This window comes from Rousettus aegyptiacus, unplaced genomic scaffold, assembly GCF_014176215.1.
Source record: "Rousettus aegyptiacus isolate mRouAeg1 unplaced genomic scaffold, mRouAeg1.p scaffold_m13_p_3, whole genome shotgun sequence".
NCBI classification, from domain to species: Eukaryota; Metazoa; Chordata; class Mammalia; order Chiroptera; family Pteropodidae; genus Rousettus; species Rousettus aegyptiacus.
In genome coordinates, this window is record NW_023416306.1 from 8598311 (window position 1) to 8618603 (window position 20293).

General features: G+C 39.2%; 1 protein-coding gene across 4 annotated transcripts in view; it reads left to right on the plus strand.

Annotated features, from left to right (window-relative positions):
• Window positions 1–20293, plus strand: part of NR6A1 (nuclear receptor subfamily 6 group A member 1) — a 183938-nt gene that overhangs the window by 119882 nt on the left and 43763 nt on the right. Inside the window, exon 1 of one of the 4 annotated variants that reach the window (XM_036218399.1) lies at window positions 438–9243. The exons of the other annotated variants lie outside the window; for them this stretch is intronic. Coding sequence (XP_036074292.1) covers window positions 9228–9243 — 16 coding nt within the window. The 5' untranslated portion in view covers window positions 438–9227. Of the gene's footprint in view, window positions 1–437; window positions 9244–20293 lie in introns of those variants that run through there. 4 annotated transcript variants of the gene reach the window in all.

Here is a 20293-nt window from a genome sequence, read left to right on the forward strand (position 1 = left end):
GGAAGATTTTACAAGTAATCTCAATACGTGCCGATGAGTCAAAATTGGGGAATACGTGTGCTATAAGAAGTAGGGTAGTAGGAGATCAAGGACAGCTATTTTGAGAAAGTGACTTTTAAACTAAAACTGGAAGGATAGGCGGGAGGAGTTATCCAGGCTTTGGAGGGTGGGAAGGCGTGACGCGGGGGGTAGTCGAGAATAGAGAGGCGGCGTTTTCCAAGCAGAGAGGACAGCACATGAAAAAGGATTCAGAGAGGACATGGCAAATTAGACCAATCTGTCAGTCAACTAGTCAGTATTTATTAATGAAATATTTTGCTGCTGTCTTAACAAAAAATAATTATTAAATATATAACATTTAATATATATTATGCATTATATACATATATGTAAGATACATATTATGTATTAAAGATTATGTAACTTAAATATTTAAATAATGTTTAATAACATTGGAGAATATATAATATGCTCAGTGAAAGAGGAAATTAATGTTCAAATTTTTTTAAATAAAATAAAAAATAAGAAGTATATATACACAAAGAAAAAAAGATGTCAGGAAGTACACCCAAATGTAACTGATATTATTTATGGTTCTAGTTAGGTAGTGAAATGAAAGTGTGTTTTTCTTTTTTATATATATATTTTTTTGTTTTCTGGGGTTTTCCCTCTACCGAACATATATTACTTTATAATAAGAAAAGAAACATTGTCCTAAATAACATCAATGACAAGTTTATTGAGAAGTTAAGGTATGACCTTGTGTTGAACATTTTTCATAAGATAATCTTTCAGTTCTCAGAGATTCTATGGGGTAGGTACTGTTAACCCGTTTTTATAGACGAGGAAATTAAGACGAAAGTTCTTTAATTACCTAAAGTCACATAGCTGGGATAAGCAGGATCCAGAATTTGAATCTAGGTTCAACCCTAGAACTTGTTTGCTTCCCCTCTTTACTCTGTTTTTCTATAAAAGAAAAAGAAATAGGCCTGCGCAAGTGAGAATGGGAGCCAGTTCCAGCTCCAAGATGTCCTGGAACTGCACGTGCACAGAAGGTCTATTGTCTCTTATTCTGGAGTACGTATCCCAGCCTCTGCTATCTCTGCTCCCTTTACTCAGCATGGTCAGAGGTCAAGCTGGTAAAAATCTGAGTTCTAAAGCCTGGGATTAGATCATATTTCAGGATTCGCCAGGGGGTAAGAGCAGATGAGTGAATATACACAGAGGCAGCAGGTACGAGGAAAGTAGCCGGGACGCAGTATCTCCTGTCCTTAACCTGCCAAGTGGTAGTAGGTTGACCTTATTGATAGGAAGCTGCCCAAGGCCTTTAGGGTTAGATATTGGAGATAGAGTCAGCTAGTGGAAGAGCGAAGGTGCAGACCCAGTGGTCCTGGAGTTTGCTAAATTCTGTCACTGACACGTGTGCATAGCACTGTGTTGTGTTAAAGATCATTTTAGTTACTTCGATTTGTATACTTAGTAACCATGTGAGAAACTGTTTCCATTTAACAAATATGGGAGCACAGAGAATTGACGGTTCCTTGCTCACACTTAGAAAATTTAGTGCAAGTTGTATAGCTGGTATTTGATTCCATATTTGTCTAATTCCAAAGCATGCAATTTCAGGCTGCTTCTATTTTAGTTAGCTGTTTTTGTGGAATATGGATTCCTTGGAAGCCTAGGCTTCTTAAATTATTTTTTAATTTTTATTTATTTTTTTAAAAAATTATCAAACACGAATCAAGTACCCAGCTTGTTCTAGGTTCTGTGGTAGGTCCCAGGAATGCAGAGATGAATTAGGTCTTGTTCCTTTTGGAATAATCACAACCCATGGGCAGGCCGGCATATTGAAGGGACGAAACTGGAAGTTCATAGGACTGGATTGGAACCTGTAAGGCAGGGAAGAATTGGAGAAGATGTTTTTTGAAAACGTAATGTCTGAATTAGCTGAGAAATAGCTCATGGAAACTAGGAAGGCAGAAGGAACGGTACATGTAAAGCACACTTGGGAAACTGCAAATAGCACTATTTGTTGAGAGCTTTGGATTATGGGAAGGGAGAGTGGAGGGGCTGACAAGGGGCCTCAGTGAGGAAGGCCCTTGTAAGCTTGGGAAGGTGCTTTATTCTGATAGCAATGACAGATTTAAGTGTCATGGTTTTATTTGAGTTTTAGAAAGCAGCCTGAGTGTGGAATGGGTTGCAGGGGTGGGAGGATGGGGGTGGGGTGAGGGACACTGTCAGGGTGGAGAGTAGACCTAGAAAAAATAGTAGCTAACAAGACAGACCTATAAGGAAGCTCTTGAAATAAGCTAGATGCGAGAGAATGGTGGCCAAAAATAGGACAGTAGAGATGAAAACAAGTATATGGATTCAAGATTTGTTTTACTTCGTATTATTATATTTTATACATACCTAGAAACACATAAAATAGTATAACGAACTGATATATACCCAGTCTCAGTAACCATCATGGCGGCTAATCCTGTCCCACCTATACCTCCACCCACTTCCTCCCCTTCCACGTTATTTCGAAGCAGTTCTCAGGTATCATGCAATTTCATCCATTAATATTCGGCATGTACCCCTAAAAGATTGTTTTTATCTATAGATTTCTCCTCTGTCTTTGTTTCCTTCCGAATTCATTTAAGAGATTAGGTGATTAGTCTTGTTGAATTTACCATAGCCCAGATTTTGCTGATTGCATCCTTGTAGTGTAGATGAATGTGTTCCTCTGAACTCTGTAGTTCTTTCATTTGATTAATTGGCTCTAGAAACTTGATGACCTTCAGATTCAACTTTTTGGCAAGACTGCTTCATGGGGATGTTGAATTCTTCCATCAGAAGATATGTACTAATGTTAGTTGTTGATGATCAATGTCTAAGATCCATTGTTTCATAGTAATACTCTAATTTCAGTATTTCCTGTTCATTTCTTAGCTGGAATGTTTCTGTAAAGAGAAGTTTTTCCATTGCTGTTTATTATTGTGTGGTGTATTTCATCTAGGGAAGTCAGGATAAATACTTGTTTTTTTCCCTTTATTTAATATTTTAAAAAATGCTTTGTTGGATCCCTAGCATCCTTCAATGGTGACAGATTATTTTTTTAGAGTTATTGTTAACTCATGGATTTAAACATTTGTATTTCAGTTATTGTAATTTTATTAAAGATACTCAAATTGTCCCATCTTTGGTTAGAGAGTGGCTGATTCAACAAGTTTTGAGGAGATAAAAAAGATAAGAATAATGACAGGTTGAATGTGGGTGGGAAATGAGTCAAGGAAAAAGTCCTAGGTTTTTGGCTTGGATGGCTGGGGCCACACACTGAAACAGGGAGCCCAGAAACAGGAGCAGATTTAAGGGGAAGATATGTCTGGATATGTCTTGGGAGCTTAGGTTAGATCCATCTAGATGGAGATGTCCAGGAGGCAGCTGGATATCAAGATGTGAGCTTCAGAGGAGGAATTCATGACATACATGATCCAGGTTAGGGCTCAGTCGCCATGTGTAGTTGACTCAGATTGGGTGTATGTCTGTGTTGTTTGATAAAAATAAATCCCTTTGCCAACTACAGTCAGGTTCTACCCCAGACTAAGATTATTAAGCCCCTGTTGACTTCTCTTTTCTTGTACCTACCTTTAGAGAGTCAGGTTCAATCACTAGTAGGGTAGGAAGGGTGGGGTTGGTTGCAGGTAGGATTGCCACTTGGCTGGTTTACAACCGGCCCTGTTGGTTTTTAGATTTATTACACCCAGTCCCCCAATTAGAGGCGAGCTCAGTGTATGGGTAGGGTTTACTAGAGTTGGAATTGAGGCTGCTTGAACTGGTTTTGGCTTTGCAGGAATGGCCCGGAGCAATCTTTTTCTGAATATTTGTACTCCTTAAAGATTTTCTTTCCCGTATTCCTGCTTTCTGAAGCAACTCCCTTCCTTTCTTCCTTTCTCTAGTCGACAAGTATTTATTGAGCACCTGGGGCTACAATGATGAACAAGAATAAGGGTCAAAGTCCCTGCCTTCATATAGCTTGGAATCTATTGGGAGATTTTTATGTTAATCAAAAGATCACCAGCAACATATGATTCCACGCTAATACAAGAACTCAGCAAATAGGACATATTGGTCAGAAATCTTTTACTACCAGGGTTGGGCCTTCAGTGTTGGAAAGTTGAGTGTCAGGTAGGCTTACAAATCAAAAAGTATATATAAAACAAAGAGCCTGATATGTAAAGGGCTCTAAAGAGGAGTTTGTTTAGGGGAAAAATTCTCCCCTGAAGTAACGTGAAAGAGTTAGGAAATATGAAAATGAAGTAGAATATGAATGCACCTTGAAGTTTAATAAAAGAACTGCACCTCCCCACACACACACGCACCTACCCTTCCCACCCTCCCTGCCCAAGAGCCTTCTAACTACTTTAACATATTATGAAAGCCTACTATATCTTAAGCCCAAGGCTGGACCCTGGAAACACCAAGGCTTGACTCTTAGGGGTACATTCAGATTAATAGAGATAAAACTGTACAATAAAAATACTAGGAGATATGTATTGTCATGGTATATTTTAGGGATTCAGGAAGTGTGGAAGAAATTGTCTGATTTGAGATCTGGGAGAATGTAGTCTTAGAATATTCAAATTGAATCCAGAAAGATGAGTAAGTGGTAGCGGAAGCTATAAGGAAATAGTAGAAAGAGTTATTCTAGGCATTTGATGTTTGACACTATCAAGTAGGTCAGTATGGCTCGAGTGATGGCTGCTTTTAGGAGTGGCGGTAAATGAAATTGGATCAACAGCGGCTGTATATAAAGGTCCTTGGGGTCTGGACCTTTATACCGTAGGTGCCTGGGAGCCATTGTTTGGGCACCAGAAGATCATGCCACAGTTATTGGGAGTTTATCTTGCAGGTCTTTGCCCAGTGTCCTTACACAGAACTGAGTTACTCGTAGGCAGAAGCCTCTTGCTGAGGCTGTCATAGGACTCTTCCCCCCCCCACCCCCACCCCCAGGTAGGGTAGATGGGTAGATAGGCAAAAATAAAACAACTTGAGAAGTCAAAACTGAGGCCAGGGTTTACCTGGAAATTACTGGACTTCAAGTGGTCTTCCCTTTTAGAGGTACCAAAGGAGAAATGCTCTCTGTCCATTTGCTCTGCCCTCAAGTCTTGCTTTTTATTACTTTGATCTTTTTTTACTTCATTTACACATGTTGTTTAACAGCAGTTTGAGATGTTGCTATATTCAGAGCAACGGCATTTATTTGCATTAATCTCCAGGCTGATCTGGGTCTTAATTGTGAAGGTGACAGGCAGGGGTGCCATATGGAATGAGTAGGTCCCAACTTGTTCAGACCTCTCAGGAGATACAGTAGTTGGCTGCATTTATGTTTGTATACTATAGATCTGGTTCTTTTCTTTTTCTTTTCATTCAAAAGGGACTGACTGACTTTAAAAACTCATGCACAAAATCTAAAATGGGAAATTTATGGAGTTTTGGAGGAGGGCTTACTCTTTCCAGGTTCTTCCATTTGTGGGTAGGAAACTGACTTGCTTAAATGCCCTACCCATGTTTAAATTTCCTTGATTGTCTCAAAAATGTCTTTTTTCAGTTGATCTGCTCAAATCAGGTTCAGATAAGGTACATACATTGCTTTCGGTCATTATATGTAAGGCTTTTCTTCCCTAGCCAATCTTGGTACTCGTTCACATACAGGTTTAATTCCTGACTTTATAGCATAGGCATTAAAAAATCTTTTGATCTTTCCCAGTGCTGCCCATTCCTTCAAGTCCTGAAACATCTTTCCTGTCTGTCCACTCGTGTAACTCCATGGATCCGCTCAAACGCGTCGCCCTCTGTAGCATCCCACTCCAGTCTAATGAATTGTTCCTTCCTCTGTTTCCCCAATACTTAGTACTCACCTGTGTTACAGTGCTCATATAGCATATTGTCATTTATCCGTTTGGTATGTTTGCACTGCAAGCGGGTTAGTATGGAATGGTAGAACATGAGGCTGGGGAGGTAACAGATAGTGAGTACCTCTAGGACAGGGTCACATGATGTTCATTTCTGTCACTTCAGCCAGCATAGTCCTAGCTCATAGGAGGTACTCAGTGAATGTTTGTAGAATTGGATAAAAGCCGTTTGTGGAGTATTTTTAGTTTAAAACTCTGCATTGGTAATGAACTCCCGCCCCCCATCCAATTCCAGGAATAGAAGGCAAACCTGGAAATCATATCTAAGCATGTTATTTGTTGCTTCTGTTCTTTTTTTGCACTTAGGAGGTTTGCTTGTTGGTCACATTGTATGGATTTCCCTTAGATGTGTTCCATTATTCCTGTTTAGTCGAATTAAACTCTCTTTCTCTTGCCATAGGGACTGTCATAGGACCTGACAGATAAGAACTAGAGATCTTGGACTCTTATTTTTTGTGGTTAAAAAGGAATTTAAAACATTTTCTGCATATTTCTAGTTTTTTGAACTGGATAGAGGTTCTCCGGTATCCCTCTATCATAGTGGTCACATAACTTTCACTTTGCATCAGTCTTTTTATTGAAACTTCTTAAAAACAAAAAAAGGTTGAAATGAGACCAGTTGTCGTGGCCATTAGAATTGCTACCTTTCGTTTTATACTGAAGGACTAAGCGTATTACATCTTGATACCCACCTTAACTTCAAAATCTGCAGGCTTCTTTGAAAGCTACCATTTGAATAAATGAACAGATGGGAAGTGATGTTGAATAGTAACATCTAAAATGAGGCGCTTTTTTTTTTCTGTTTAAGATATGTGGTATAATGGAAGAAATGAAGGACTAGGATATTTGGTTTTCTTCTCAGTTGGTCTGATGACTCCTGCCTCTTCCTTCCTTTGGGACTCAGTTTCTTTCTCCACCTTTAAAATAAAAATGGAACCAGTCTCTCACGAGGTTAACTAAGGTTCTGCCATTCATAATTTTAACTCAAATTTTGAATTCTAAGATGTGCAGTATGCAAATGCTGCAGATGTTGGTTGGATGTAGAATTTCGTTCATCTACTCTATTCTACATTACAAAGCTAATACGAGCAAGTAGAAAATGTTGCTGATTTCTCATTTTCTTTTCTCCTCTTCCTATTCATAAATTTTAGGGATGCTTTTAATCTTTTTTAAATGATTTTTTTCTTCTGCAGTTGTTTTTATCCATCTTTCTGGGAGCCCCGGTTAAGATTTAGAGTTTGTCCTTTGCTTTCACGTGGTCAGTGAAGTGCATGTTCATGTTCTCTTTCCCTTTTCTCTCAGTAGAACCTATAAAGAGCTCTCAAAAAACCTGTGGTACCGAAGATGCTGAAGAAATATGACTACATACAAAGAAGAGACTTGCCGGTCTTCTTAAACTATGTTAAAGATTTGTTCTCAGGGATTATTACTAAGACCCATCCTTAAAAATCAAGGGCTCTGCTTCAGTCTTGATACTAGGAGTCAGACTAAGAGCTTCCAGTTTCATCTTTTCCTCCAAAGATTGGTGTCATGAAGCAAAGAGACTTCCTACACCTCTGTTGTGTTCAGGCACTGAGTTCAGAGAAGACTCTCTCCTTGGGGAGGCAGAGAGCTGCCCTTTGAATGAGTGTTCCCCGTTGAATAGTTTTCTCCTGATGAACTTTCCCTATGTCCAGCTTTCCCCCTCATTCTATTTCTAGTCACTTTCCTAAAATTATAAGAGAGACATTAAGTTCCACAGGGATTAAGAAGAAAATATTAATCTCTTGACTGGATGAGAATGGGGGTATGAAGCTGGTCGATCTGTTTGTGTTTGGAGTGAGGCGTGTGGTGGTAGTGACAGAACATTTATTTTTAGGCAGATAAATTATACCCTTTTCTCCTCTTCTAAATCATTGGTCACTTTCTCTTTAGGCCCTTACTCTGCTAGATGACCCTAATGTTCTCTGTTGGTTGGGAAAACGCTCTAGTTACAGTGGTGGCAATATTCGCCTTTCAATTATGTGGCTGCCAGGTGACACCTTTCACCTCCACCCCTAGGAGGGTCTCCTTTTTTCTGGAACACTGCTATAGAATGTGCCTGGCCTTTTAAGTCCTTCCCAAGGCCAGAGAGAGAGGGAGAGTTCATAGCACGGAACACTGTGCAGTTAAGAAGCGTTTATCCCCGCGAAGCAGTCTCTCTTTGGGCCATCCCACCTTCTCAGTGGAACTTGCCCTCTTATTGTGTTCTGATATCTGAATGGATGGCTGGATGTTTGACATCATGTGTTGTTAGCATATGACGCAGATTCGCCAGCCTCCGCAGCTCCGTGTCGGGGTTTGAGCGGTGTGCATGCACAGTCTGGTGTGCCGCACTCTGCTGTGTTACTGGTTCGGTTCACAAATCAGGCAGACATAGCATAACGATTGCTTAAGGTCCTAGGAGTTGTAAAGGAATGAAGCAGGAAGGTTACTTAAAGATTTAAGAATTTGGCTGGGGGCAGGGGGTGGAATTTCTAACCTTTGCTTTCTAAAAGGATTTTGCAGCCCTTAGTTTCCTTTCTCCACATTCTTTCAAAGTAGTGTGTATAGCCAGAGCATGGAAATTGAGGGCCAGAGTTAAAGTGAACCCTGCAAATAACTCAGAGCTCCATGTTTTAATTTTCTCAGAAGAATTTGCCTTGTCATTGTTTATTATAATGACAAAAAGCAGGGAATCCCACTCCGCCCCCCACCCCCAAACACATGCATAATGTGGAGGTTTTGTTTTGTCTTTTTCTTATGCAAAAGATTTCAACTTTAAAATTTCTAATTCAGAGTATAGAAGAATATAGTATAGAATAACTCTTAAAGGGAGATGGGGGAAAACCTCACATATTAGAACTGTTTAAATTAAATGAAAACCAGGTTCTTCTAAAATGATCCCTTTTAATTTTAAAATCTCAGTTTAAGGAAGACCAGAGGAGTATTTCCCATTAAATGTTCCCATTATGGTTTTCAGAGAGACATGGTAGGCAGTATTGTTAACTAAAGAAAATAAGTCTATCAGTTCCACTTAGATAACCTTTGGTAATAAACGAACTCCATACACGTTGTGACCTTAGCGCCTGAACTTTCTAATCACATGACTGGCTTGTAAACTGACCTGTAAGGATGACTGTCGTAGTCTCGGCTAAGAGAGAAATTGGCCAAGTATCGGAAGGGTGGTCATCAAGCTAGACTTGTCCTGTAATCTCTGTTTCTTCATGGCTGCAATAGAACTTCTCAACAAACTCCAAGAAGCATGAAATGGAGACATGGGAAGGTAAGGAAACTGACTATTTAAGTCTGGGACCAGATCTAAGGTTTGGAAATTTTCTTTGAAGATTTAAAGCAAATAGTAGCCTTGAGGGAGGAGGGAGGCAGCTCATTCCTTTTTTGTGTCTTGGCAGAATTCAGCCAGCAAGTTTTCATGTACATAGCAACTGACTATAAACGTTTTAGAATAGGGAAAATAGAAGGAAACCTATGAATTGATTGTTGTGGTTGATGTTTTTAAGAGAATGAGAAAAAAAAAAGAAAAGAAAATTGATTTAAATTTTATACTGACTTGAAAAATTTTAAACTTCATTTCACGTTACAGTCCTTAGGTAAAGTTTACATTTTAAAAAATTGTTTTAAAAATTTACCCCTTGATATAATTTGTTTATATTTTTAAATTCCTTAACCCAGTTCACCCTATCTGCCAAAGCCTTATTTAGTACTGTTAATTATAGGTAGTATTGGGGTCACAAGGCCGTTGATAAGGCAACCTCATTCCCTTTGGGAAACTTAGATATTTTGCAGTTTGGGGCATAAGACTAAGCCATTGCTAATTTCTTTTTAAGTGGGCCGTTTTTAAAATGGGTAAATATTCTCTCCCTCTCTCTCTTTCTCTCGTTCTCATTAACATCAACTAGTTAGTATTGCAAAGTGTATATTTGGAGATAGGCTCTTCCTCGTGTGAGAAATCCCAGTGCCCCGCAACTTTATTATTTGGGCCAGGAGAGACACAGCTAAAGAAAGAGCTAGACAATGAATCTTAGTATTAAAGATCCGCTCTATTTGTTTGCTGTGTTCATAAAGTATATCAGCTTTAAGAGTTATAGCCGGAAGAGTTTCAAACTCTTTTAGGCAGTTGGTAGATTTCTAGGGCATTAACCTATGAAACAGCTAGTCCTGGGAAAGTTTCCCAGCCCCTTGCAGCATGGCTAACATCTGCCACAGGCAGCTTTGCAGCTTCGTTCTCACTCTGAGGACGCACGGACTAGCGGGTGGGACCCCTTTCGTAACTTTCTTCTTTCTAGTAACGCTTTATGTTAATGCTCCCTAATATGTTCTTCCCCAGCACCTCATATGCCAGAATCACTTCACTGGTTTTTATTGTAAATTAGTAGGAACAACAAAGTTCGTAGAAATGATCGATTACATGTAAGACCTGTTATTACTTTTCTTTTTTTTTTAAATCTTGAAGAGCTTCCTCTTGTTTCCTTAGTATACCCAGAAATGCTTTGTTAAACTATTCTGGATATACTAGCTTTTCCAGAAAGTTGTAGTTTAAGAAGTAAGATCGGCTCCGGATCCATTGGAACAGGAGTTCGGGGCTGGGCAGAGATACCGGAGCAGCGGCGAGAGGAGTTTGGAAGGGTTAGCTCTGCAGCATTTGGCTTTTTTTCAACCCGCTTGAATCTCTCAGTGATATATAGACCACAGGTTCTGAAAGAGAAAAAAAAGTTTGAACAGAAAGTCCTCCCTCGGTGCTTATTTAATTAAAGTATTAAAACTTTGTTTTTTCTTAGCTGTTCAATGGCAGAAAATAACTTATGGTACTCAAACGAGAACTTCTACAAAACAAGGAGTGAATTTTAAAATTTTCACCTGAGTATTTTATATAAAATTCTGGTAAAGCAAAATGAATTATCCCAGCTGAAAGGGGCCTTTGGAAGCTTAAAAAGCAAAATCAAATTACTTACAAAAGAGACCAGCGAAAATGCTACTGTAAAAAAGCGTTGCCTGGTTTTAGATATTGGGCCCTTGTCCATTTAAATTAACCTTTGTCACAGCTGGGTATACAAATGTTTTGTTTTAGTTCACAGAGGGTTAACTCTATTCAAGCTTTCACTGTGGCAGGCCTGATCTGTGGAGTCATACAATCTGGTCTTTCAGCCCTGCCAGTCGCTAGGCAGGAAGTCTTATTTCTTAAGCTATCTTTCAGAATGGGGGGTTGGGATTTGGAGAAAGGTGGGGGAAGGGCCTTGGAGCATCTGTAAGGATCAATAACAGAGAGCAAGCCGCAAGAGAGGCCATTGTGCACACTTCAAGATAGAGGCAGCAGCCCGTGTGCACAGCCCCTGCCTGGCAGGACAGACACCTAAAACCAAAACAATACCAACCAAATGAATTCCTCGCGGAAATCAGATTGCTCTGAAAGGAGAAAAAAATACTTACAATTGCCCTTATAATGTTGGGAGTAGTCTCATTTCTCAGCTTGCTAGGTAGGATAAGGCAGCCCCCACTAGAAATAACTCCAAATTGATTTTTAAACGCCTTTTGTCCTCATGCTAATACTGTATTGAATTGGAGAGAGTGATCATTTTGGTCTTAGTCACATGCATCAAAGCATTGAGTAATCTTTTTTCTTTCTTTCGTTTTTCCTTCCCTTCTTTCTTTTTTATTCTAACGTTTGCTTTACCCAGTTGGTGTTGGAGGCATCATTAAGAGAATGAAAAAACCAAAATTTGGTTAGTATTTGAGTAACACATGTTTGAAATCCCACCCCCAACAGCTGGTATTGGCTCTTGAAAGTTCAACCGAGCTAAACAGATGCTCTTGGTATTAACATACCAAGAGCTTGTTTAAACCAAGAAATATACAGAAATCATACGTCTTATTTTAAAATGCACTTAAGTTGTGATAGCATGCCACATCTTAATGCATGTTATATGGGTTTTAAACAGAAATGCTTGAGCCTAGGCAAATTAGCAGTTCCACCAATGAAATTACGATTTTCAAAGTACTGCCAGGTTTGTTGTTCTTTTATTCCAGCCCAGATTTTCATTTTTTGAATTCCCCTTTCCCAAGCCTAACTGTAACATTCTCGTTTTACTGTATCCTTTTTCAGTGGACTAAGGCAGTAATTCAGTAGGTACTTTTATAATGCAAATTCTTTATGGCAGTTGGAAAGAGTAATGGAGTCATTGCCGCCTCACTTCCACTAAACCCCCAAAGTATTGGTGACAACTGATGGTAACAGCTGTGGCAAATAGAATTATAAAGAACCTCTCATATTCCTTCTCCAAGTTTAAAGTCTTCCAGAAATCAATGCAAAACCAAACTAGGAGACCATAACATAACGTGACTCACAAACATGCAAATTGAATGAAGAGGATGGGGAAAGACCTGCGTTTGAAATGAGCCCTACATTTAATTTACTTTATGCTTCTTGAGTTGAGACCTGACATATTCTTCGGGACAGTTTTGAGGCTCAACAGAATACTTAGCCACTTTACAAGGTCATGTGGATATTTTAAACCCATGTCTAATCTATACCCTTTTTCTGGGGAAAATGATGTATAAAAAGAAAATCTAACTTAATCATCACGAACAGTGCCTCCTTGATGCCATTGTTTTGCCTCTCTGATACATTATAACTTTGCATTAATATTTAAACCAAAGGATCAGTTCCTTTAATGGGCATTTTCCAAAGAGATTCAAATATTACTAACAAAACTTGGAAGTTCAGTTACCATTTACATTGTATTAAAATAGGGTATGAAACCTACCATGACCCTTTTGAACAATGTGGTCTTTAATGTGCTTTAGGGGGAGGGCCTAGTGAAGGAAAAGCCATAAAAGTCTTCAGGGTTCAAGATGAGGTTGGGATTTTAGCCCATTGCTTTTGTCATTCTCACACACAAACATCGCTGCAATCATGTGTGATTTAGCATCCTTAAATGAGGTGGGAGAACGAAAGCATATCAGAGGCACAAGTATGGAAGCCAAACATTCTCCCTGTCCCCCGAATTTTTCAGGTCATTCTCTTTTCTCTGTCTTCCCTGACCCTGAGGTTTCTTTTTAAGACAAAGAAATCATTCCATTTATGTGAATCTTCTTTTTGCATGCCTTAGAGGTTTGCTTAAGAAATTGAAAAATAAGCCACTCTTCAAATATTTATTAGACACATAAAAAGTCATGTCCCAAAGACTTGCTAAAAACAGCATAATCAGGAAAAATGCATCTACTCAGATTTCAAGGTTGAGAATTGGGAGGGGGGGCGTTCTCAACGCACAGCTGTTTTACATATTTTGAAAGGACCGATAGATGTAAAGGTCATTGCTAACTCTGACTGGGTCTTGATGCTCACAGTGTGATCCAAGGACCTTGCATTAATTAGAATGAGAAGCATGGAAGGTCAGAAGTCAACGGGCTGGTGGGCCGTGGTGGATTGTCTTTGGGGCCAATCAGAATTCCTGTAGGAGTTTTTAGCCATTGAAACCAAACCAAACCAAACGAAAACAAAAATAAAACCTGCTGCCACTTCCATAGCCTCTGAGCAGATCGCTTGGTCTGTATGTAAGAACTCGTCCCCTGCTGCCCAGATGGCTCATAAAAACTTGGCTGCATCCATTGCTTTGCGACAGAATTCCCAGTGTTGGGGAAAGAACCTGAGCAGCCTGACTCTGTCACTTGGCCAAGTCACTTGACCTCTGTGAGCCTCAATTTCCTCATATGTACAACAGGGGATAGTAATAGCAGTTTCTCAGGGTTGCTATAGGAATTAAGAGCACCTCTGTCACAGTACCCAGCACATGTTTAATATGCCTTGTAATTGAAATGGGTTTATAGAGTAGCAATTTAGGGAGATAAGAAAGGAGAGGATTTTGGGGTGAGCTTGTGGCTGGTGCTGTTTATATTCCAAGTAGAAAAGTCCCCAGAGAATGCCTCCATTCAGTGGGCAGCAATCGGGGATGGGCCCTTTGGAAATTCAGCCTCAAAAATGCTGTATAACTAGTGATGCGAGCTGCTGAGCCTTCTGCTACAAGGAATTGCTATGCTATTCCTGGGCAAAGGAAAATATTTAGTAATGAGTGGGTCCTTGCAAAATATGTGGCCTTTCCCTAAGAGTCTTTTACAATTGTGTTGATTGCATGAAAAAGAAGAGGGGATGAGCTTTAAGTGAGCACACAGATTAAATCATAATCAGGACAAGAAGGATAGTCAAGTTACTCTTATCTCCTTCCACGTGTTTTGGTAGATAAATAGATGCCAAGACAATTGCTATGGCCAGGCTTAATAGCCCCTTGTTAGAAGCTTTACCATGAAGTGGTAAAGTTGGGACTATTGTTAGCATTCTAATCATTACTCTGCTTAACTTTTGAGTCTTCAGTCTTTTGGGATTTCAGAGCTTATATCAGTGGCTCATTATTCTGATCGTTCTGTATAAAATTATAAGTTATGTTGCCAACATTCATTGAGCATTTACCGTGTTCTAAGCCCTGGGAACATGGGTGAATCAGATATAATTCTTTACCTGAACTGTAGCTCCCCTTTTGAACTACAAAGAGGGAAAAATAATTTTAATGTTGCTTAACAGATACTAACTATTCATCACTTAAAACATAAGAGTTTTTGAAGGTAATTACAGGGAAAGGAGGAACATTTGGCTGCCAAAGCATTATTCAAAACTGGCAGTGGGGTTTGTTTTATATATATATATATATATATATATATATATATATATATATATATATATATATATATATATTTTACTGTGTTTGCCAGGTATTTCTTAAAACATTTTTATTCTTCCAGATGTCTGGCTGCAAAATAAAATTTTCAAATATTTTTCTGAACATAGTAAAAATAGAGTCCTGCACTGAAGTTGGCAAAGGTGTGGGGAAACTCTGTACCTCAGTTTCTCTGGTTCTCTGTTAGCATCCTGTTCGCTGTTAGCAAAAAGTTTTCCTTTGCTGAAGTTTCATTCAGCATGTTCTCTCAGCGTGATGGCTACAGCAACCTGGCTTTGCTTTTCAAAGGAGCTAAGCTATGTGTAACTTATTGAATGTCAATTGCAGTTTATTAAATTACTGCTCTACAACAAATGTATGTTTGGGACATTTTTAAAAAAAGAAAAAATAAACACCATCACAGTGGCTATTTAATTGCAAAACATGCACATGAGTCAGTGTGGAAAGAAGAGAGGTGTAAATGAAAGACTTGGCACCCAGTAAGTGCTAGTCTTGAAATCTTGGCTATTGTCATTATTATAAGAGTATGTTTACATACACAGACTCTCATGGAGTCTTGTTTTTTGCTTTTTAAGTTTGCCATGAGATAGTTGTTAATTGCTGCTGACAAGAAAATCTACCACCCTCACCTTTTTTATTTGGTTGGGGGCAGGATAGGGGAGGGGTGTTAGGGATGATGATGTGTCACAATTGGTATCTTTTCCTGTCACTGGATATAGTCCAGCCATCCATTGTTTTAACCACATCCTGTTATAAAATGGTACTATAAGAACCCGACCATCACATTGTACTGTTAAGGATTCTAGGTTCCTTTTGAATGCATAGAAATTAATTCTCTTTCAGCCCCTCTTCTAATACCCACATGCCTTTTGGAGTCTTGCACACGAAAACATTTGCCATGAGGTTACCAATCTGATACTAGAGAAAAACTACCCACTGTAGAATAGCTTTAGTACAAAAAGTTCATAGGTCATATGCTGAAAAATATTTGGACTCAGTTTCTTTGTTATTTCCACCAACCATCAGCCTTACAAAATTAGGAGAGTGGTGAATGCCCAGGGAATCTGAGGAGAGGGGAAGGAGTGCTAGTTCTGTGAAAGGACTGATCCGGCATGTCGGGGAAGCGGCACTCTCGGGTTCCGATGGCTGCATCATTAAACCATGGGAGTGTAATGTATGTAAGAGTGCTCACGTGCGCTGCTTAAGTTTCATAATTTGTAGCCTTAGTAATGAATGCAGAGAGACTTCGGCACTTACTCCGAACATCATTTTGCACGTGGAAGTAGTTAACAAAAGCACTTTTTGACCAATAGGATGAGAGTCTCCACTAATGTACATGTCTGAGTTCTGGGCCCATGGTACTAAATCTGATCACAGTTCTGGAGAAAGTGGTCTTTTGGTAATGCAGTGTGGCAGCTACATTTTCCAACCCTTAGAACATATGGTTTCACTTAAAGCTTTGGTCTCTCTTTCACTAGGACCTTAGAAGTGGGCAGGGACCTAAGGAGCTGGATTCTAAGCTTCGAGCATTGGCACAAGGTTTCTGGGCTGGCCTACTAGTTTGTTGCCTGGAGTTTTTATAAACTGTGCCCTTTGATTTGCAAGTAGAGAAGCTACACTACTCACTGACTCAACTGACATTCACTGGTCATTGCTCTGTGCTTGGTATATTTTAGAGATACAAAAAAAAATCTTGTCCTGCCCTGTGGGGGGTGCATAGAATCTGGTAGAGGGAGATTAATAAATAAGTGCAGCAAACTGTTGGAGGCACAGTGTTAGCAATCCTGGAGGGCACAGAGGTGTGCAGAGGTAGAAGTGCTCATTTGTGTTTGGGCTGTCAGGTTAGGCTTCAACCAAGAAGGTATCATGAGAGATTGGTGGATGTTTGTCAGGATGGTAAAGTGGGAAAGGGTCTCCCAGGGAGAAGGAGCAGGATAAACAAAGGCATGACAACATGAAACAAACCGACAGGGTAGGGGGTGAGTTATAAGGCTCAAAGAGGACAGAAGGGCAGGTTGGTTCCAGATGCAAGAGAGACCTTAGAGAGGGGTTTGGTCTGTGAATGGAGGCGCCTACCCTTGTTGAGCAGAAGAGGGCCCTCTTCATGTTCCTGTCCTCCCCTCGCAAATATATTGAGGAGGTTAGTGCACTTTGCTCTAAAGGCACATAGGTCTTCCTCAGAGCTGGAGGATTGGACACTGCTGCTGGACTGAGGACGAGCATGCAGTAGCCTTGCTCATCCTTGCTACAAGTGTCAGGTCCTACAGAGGGAGAGGCCTTGGCTAAAGGGTTTTAAGTTTTACACTCTGCCTGGAGGCCATCCGTGCTCTGGAGGACTGTCCTTAACAGGGTTGCAGTCCGTTGTATTTTTTTAAGGAGTGGAGAAATAGAGTTTAAATGTCTTACCCAGACTTTTTCCCTAGTTTAGACCGAAAGTTTCTTTCTTTCTTTTCTTTTCTTTTGTGTTTTTTTTTTTTTTTTTTTTTTTTGAAATGTTGATGACTTAGTGGCCAAAGCACTGTACTAATGTCGGATAGGAAGTATTAGGTGCTTCTGTATTTTATCACATTTAAAAATTAACATACAGTAAAATTGAGGGTATTTGAGGGGGTGGGAAGTTCTGTAAATATAGATTTGTGTAAATATAGATTTGTGTAAATATAGATTTGTGTAACCACGACTAAAATCAAGGTACAGAACAGTTTCATTAACCCCAGACTCCCTGATGCTGTCTATGCTTTTGTGCTAATATTGTCCCCTCACTCCTAACCCCCTAGCAACCACTGATCTGTTCTCTGCTACTGTAATTTTGTCTTCCTGACTACGTTATATCAATGGAATCAGACGGTACGTGACCTTCTGAAGCTGGCTTCTTTCATTCGTTACAGTGCCTTTAAGCTTTATTCAGATTGTTAACGTATCAATAGTTCATTCTTTTTATTGATGTTTGTTCATCCATTTACCCCTTGAAAGATATTTAGTTTATTTCAATTTGGGGCGAATAGTACTAGAACTGCTATAAATACTCATGCACAAGTTTGTGTGTGAACCTAAAATTTTATTTTTTTTATAATAAATACCTGGGATTAGACTTGATGGGTCACATGATAAGCATATGTTTAACTTTATAAGAGCCTGCCAAACTGTTTTCTATAGTGGTTGGATCATTTTACATTCTTACTTGGCATGCTCTAGATCTTCACCACAACTTGGTATTATCATTTAAAAATATTAGCCATCCTAGTATGTAGTGGTGTCTCATTTCTCTAGTGGCTAATGATGTTTGACATCTTTGCAAATGCTTCTTTGCCAGCCACATAGCCTCTTAAGCAAAGTGTCCAAATTTTTAAAATTTTTTTAAATTGGGGTGTTTTTAAAATTAGTATTGAAGTTTAAGAGTTCTTTATATATTCTGCATACAGGCAGGTCCCTTTTTAATGAGTTTTCTTTACAAAAGTTAAATGGCTGAAGATAGAAAAGGGATACAATTTCTAGTTATTGAAGTGGTTTGCTTATTTTCCAGGTAATTCAAAAATTATAGTTTATGTCTCAAACCTTTTACAACTCTCAGCCTTTTCTTTCCTAGCCAGCCTGTACTTTATGACATGAGATTTTCTCACAATTCTACAGTGCCGTGTGAAATTTAGGAAGGTTAAGCAACTAAATCGATGTACTGTGACTTAGCACTCTATAATCCTCTCTCTAGATATGTATTACTCTTTGACACTGAAGAAGGATTCTTTCCAGTGTGTGGCATTGTAAGCGGAGGAAGGGTAGAATTAGATGAGATCAGAGAATTAGGCTAGGGCCTGATCACACAGGGGTATGTGTAGACCATATATTTTATTTCATGTGCAAGAAGAAGTAATTAGAGCTTCTTGCACAGAAGAATTATTAAAGATCCCTCTGACCGCACTGTGGAACGGAGTGGAAAGTTGATTGTAGGGAGCCCAAGAGAAGTAAAAACCATTAGTTGACTGAGTGATCATCCAGGTGAGAGAAGATGGTAGCTTAAACTAGGGCTGGTAGAAGTAGAAGTGGAGAGAAGATTTAAGATCTGTTTTGAAGGGAGAATTGATAGGGTTTGCTTATGGTTTTGATGACAGAATATTAAAAAAAGTGAAGGGATTAGGTATGACTCTTAGATTTTAGGCTGAACAACTAATGGATATTGGTTTTAGTTAGTAAGATGGGGGAAGATTAGCCAAGAAACATGTTGATAATAGGAAATAGGAGTAGAATCTATAATTATATTTGATTTTCGTAGTTTTGAGATGCCTGTTAGAAAGCCAAATGGAACGTTATATAGGCAATTTGGGTATAGAAGTCTGGAGTGCAAGGGAGGTTTTTGATTAAACATACGCTCTGTTGAATTACCCAATATAGGTGGAAGGCCCAAGTCATCTAAAGAGAGACCGTTGGTAGAAAATAGTTTTAAGGACTAACCCCTAGGGTTATGCCAATATTCAGGAGTTCCAAAAAGTACTTAATAAAAAAGACTGAGAAACTAGGGGATTGAGAGAAAGTAGGAAACCCGGGAGGGTGGTATTCTGGAAGCCAAGGGAGGAAAGTGTTTTAAAAAGGGAAGAATTCAGATGCTTTCCCAATTTCATTCATTCAGCACATGTTCTGGAGTACTTTCACTTTGTAAGGCTTCATGGATAGGTCCAGAGGTGATCAGGACAGATAAAGTGCTAGTCCACATAGAGTTTACATATACAGTCATGCACATAATAATGACATTTTGGTCAAAAATAGACTGCATATATGATGCGTGGCAGTCCCTAAAGATTGTAATAGAGCCGAAAATTCTTACCATGTAGTGAGTGATGTCCTGGCCGTTAATGTCGTGGTGCGATGCATTACTCACGTGTTGGTGGTGATGCTGGTGTAAACACACCTACCGTGCTGCCAGTTGTGTGAAAGTAAAGCTCATACAATTATGCAGAGTATGTAATATTTGAAAATAACGAGCTCTGTTACTGGCTTATTTCCTGCCTATACTGTGCTTTGTATATTGTTATTTTATAGTATACCCTTTCTACTTAGAATTAAAAAATGTACTGTAAAACATTTTACGTATTGCCATGTTATTGTGGCAGCAACCTCATGTATCTCGTTTACTGTATTTCTTGATTGCATCATATTCTCTTGCGCCTGATTTAATCTCATGTTTTGCGCAGTAACATGTTGTATAGACTTGCAGCCCAGGAGCAGTAGGCTGTACCATATTGCACAGGTGTGTAGCAGGCTATACCATCTAGGTTTGTGTAAGCACGCTCTCTGATGTTCACACACATGAAATCACCTAATGACACATTTTTCAGAACATATCCCTGTCGTTAAGTGGTGCATGACTGTATATTTTAAAGATTTCAGGGATTCTGAGGGTCCATCTATGTTCAGTCAGGTATTAAAATTTCAGAAAGTAGCTCATGATGAATCCTCAATAGTCCCAATTTCTGCCATGTCATCAATTTGTTAGAATAGAGAATTTGCTATACAAATTGATGTCATCCATAATAGCAGCCATTGAGTATTATAGATACATAGCTCATACAAAGGCCAATTGAAATGTAGAGGTAGCTG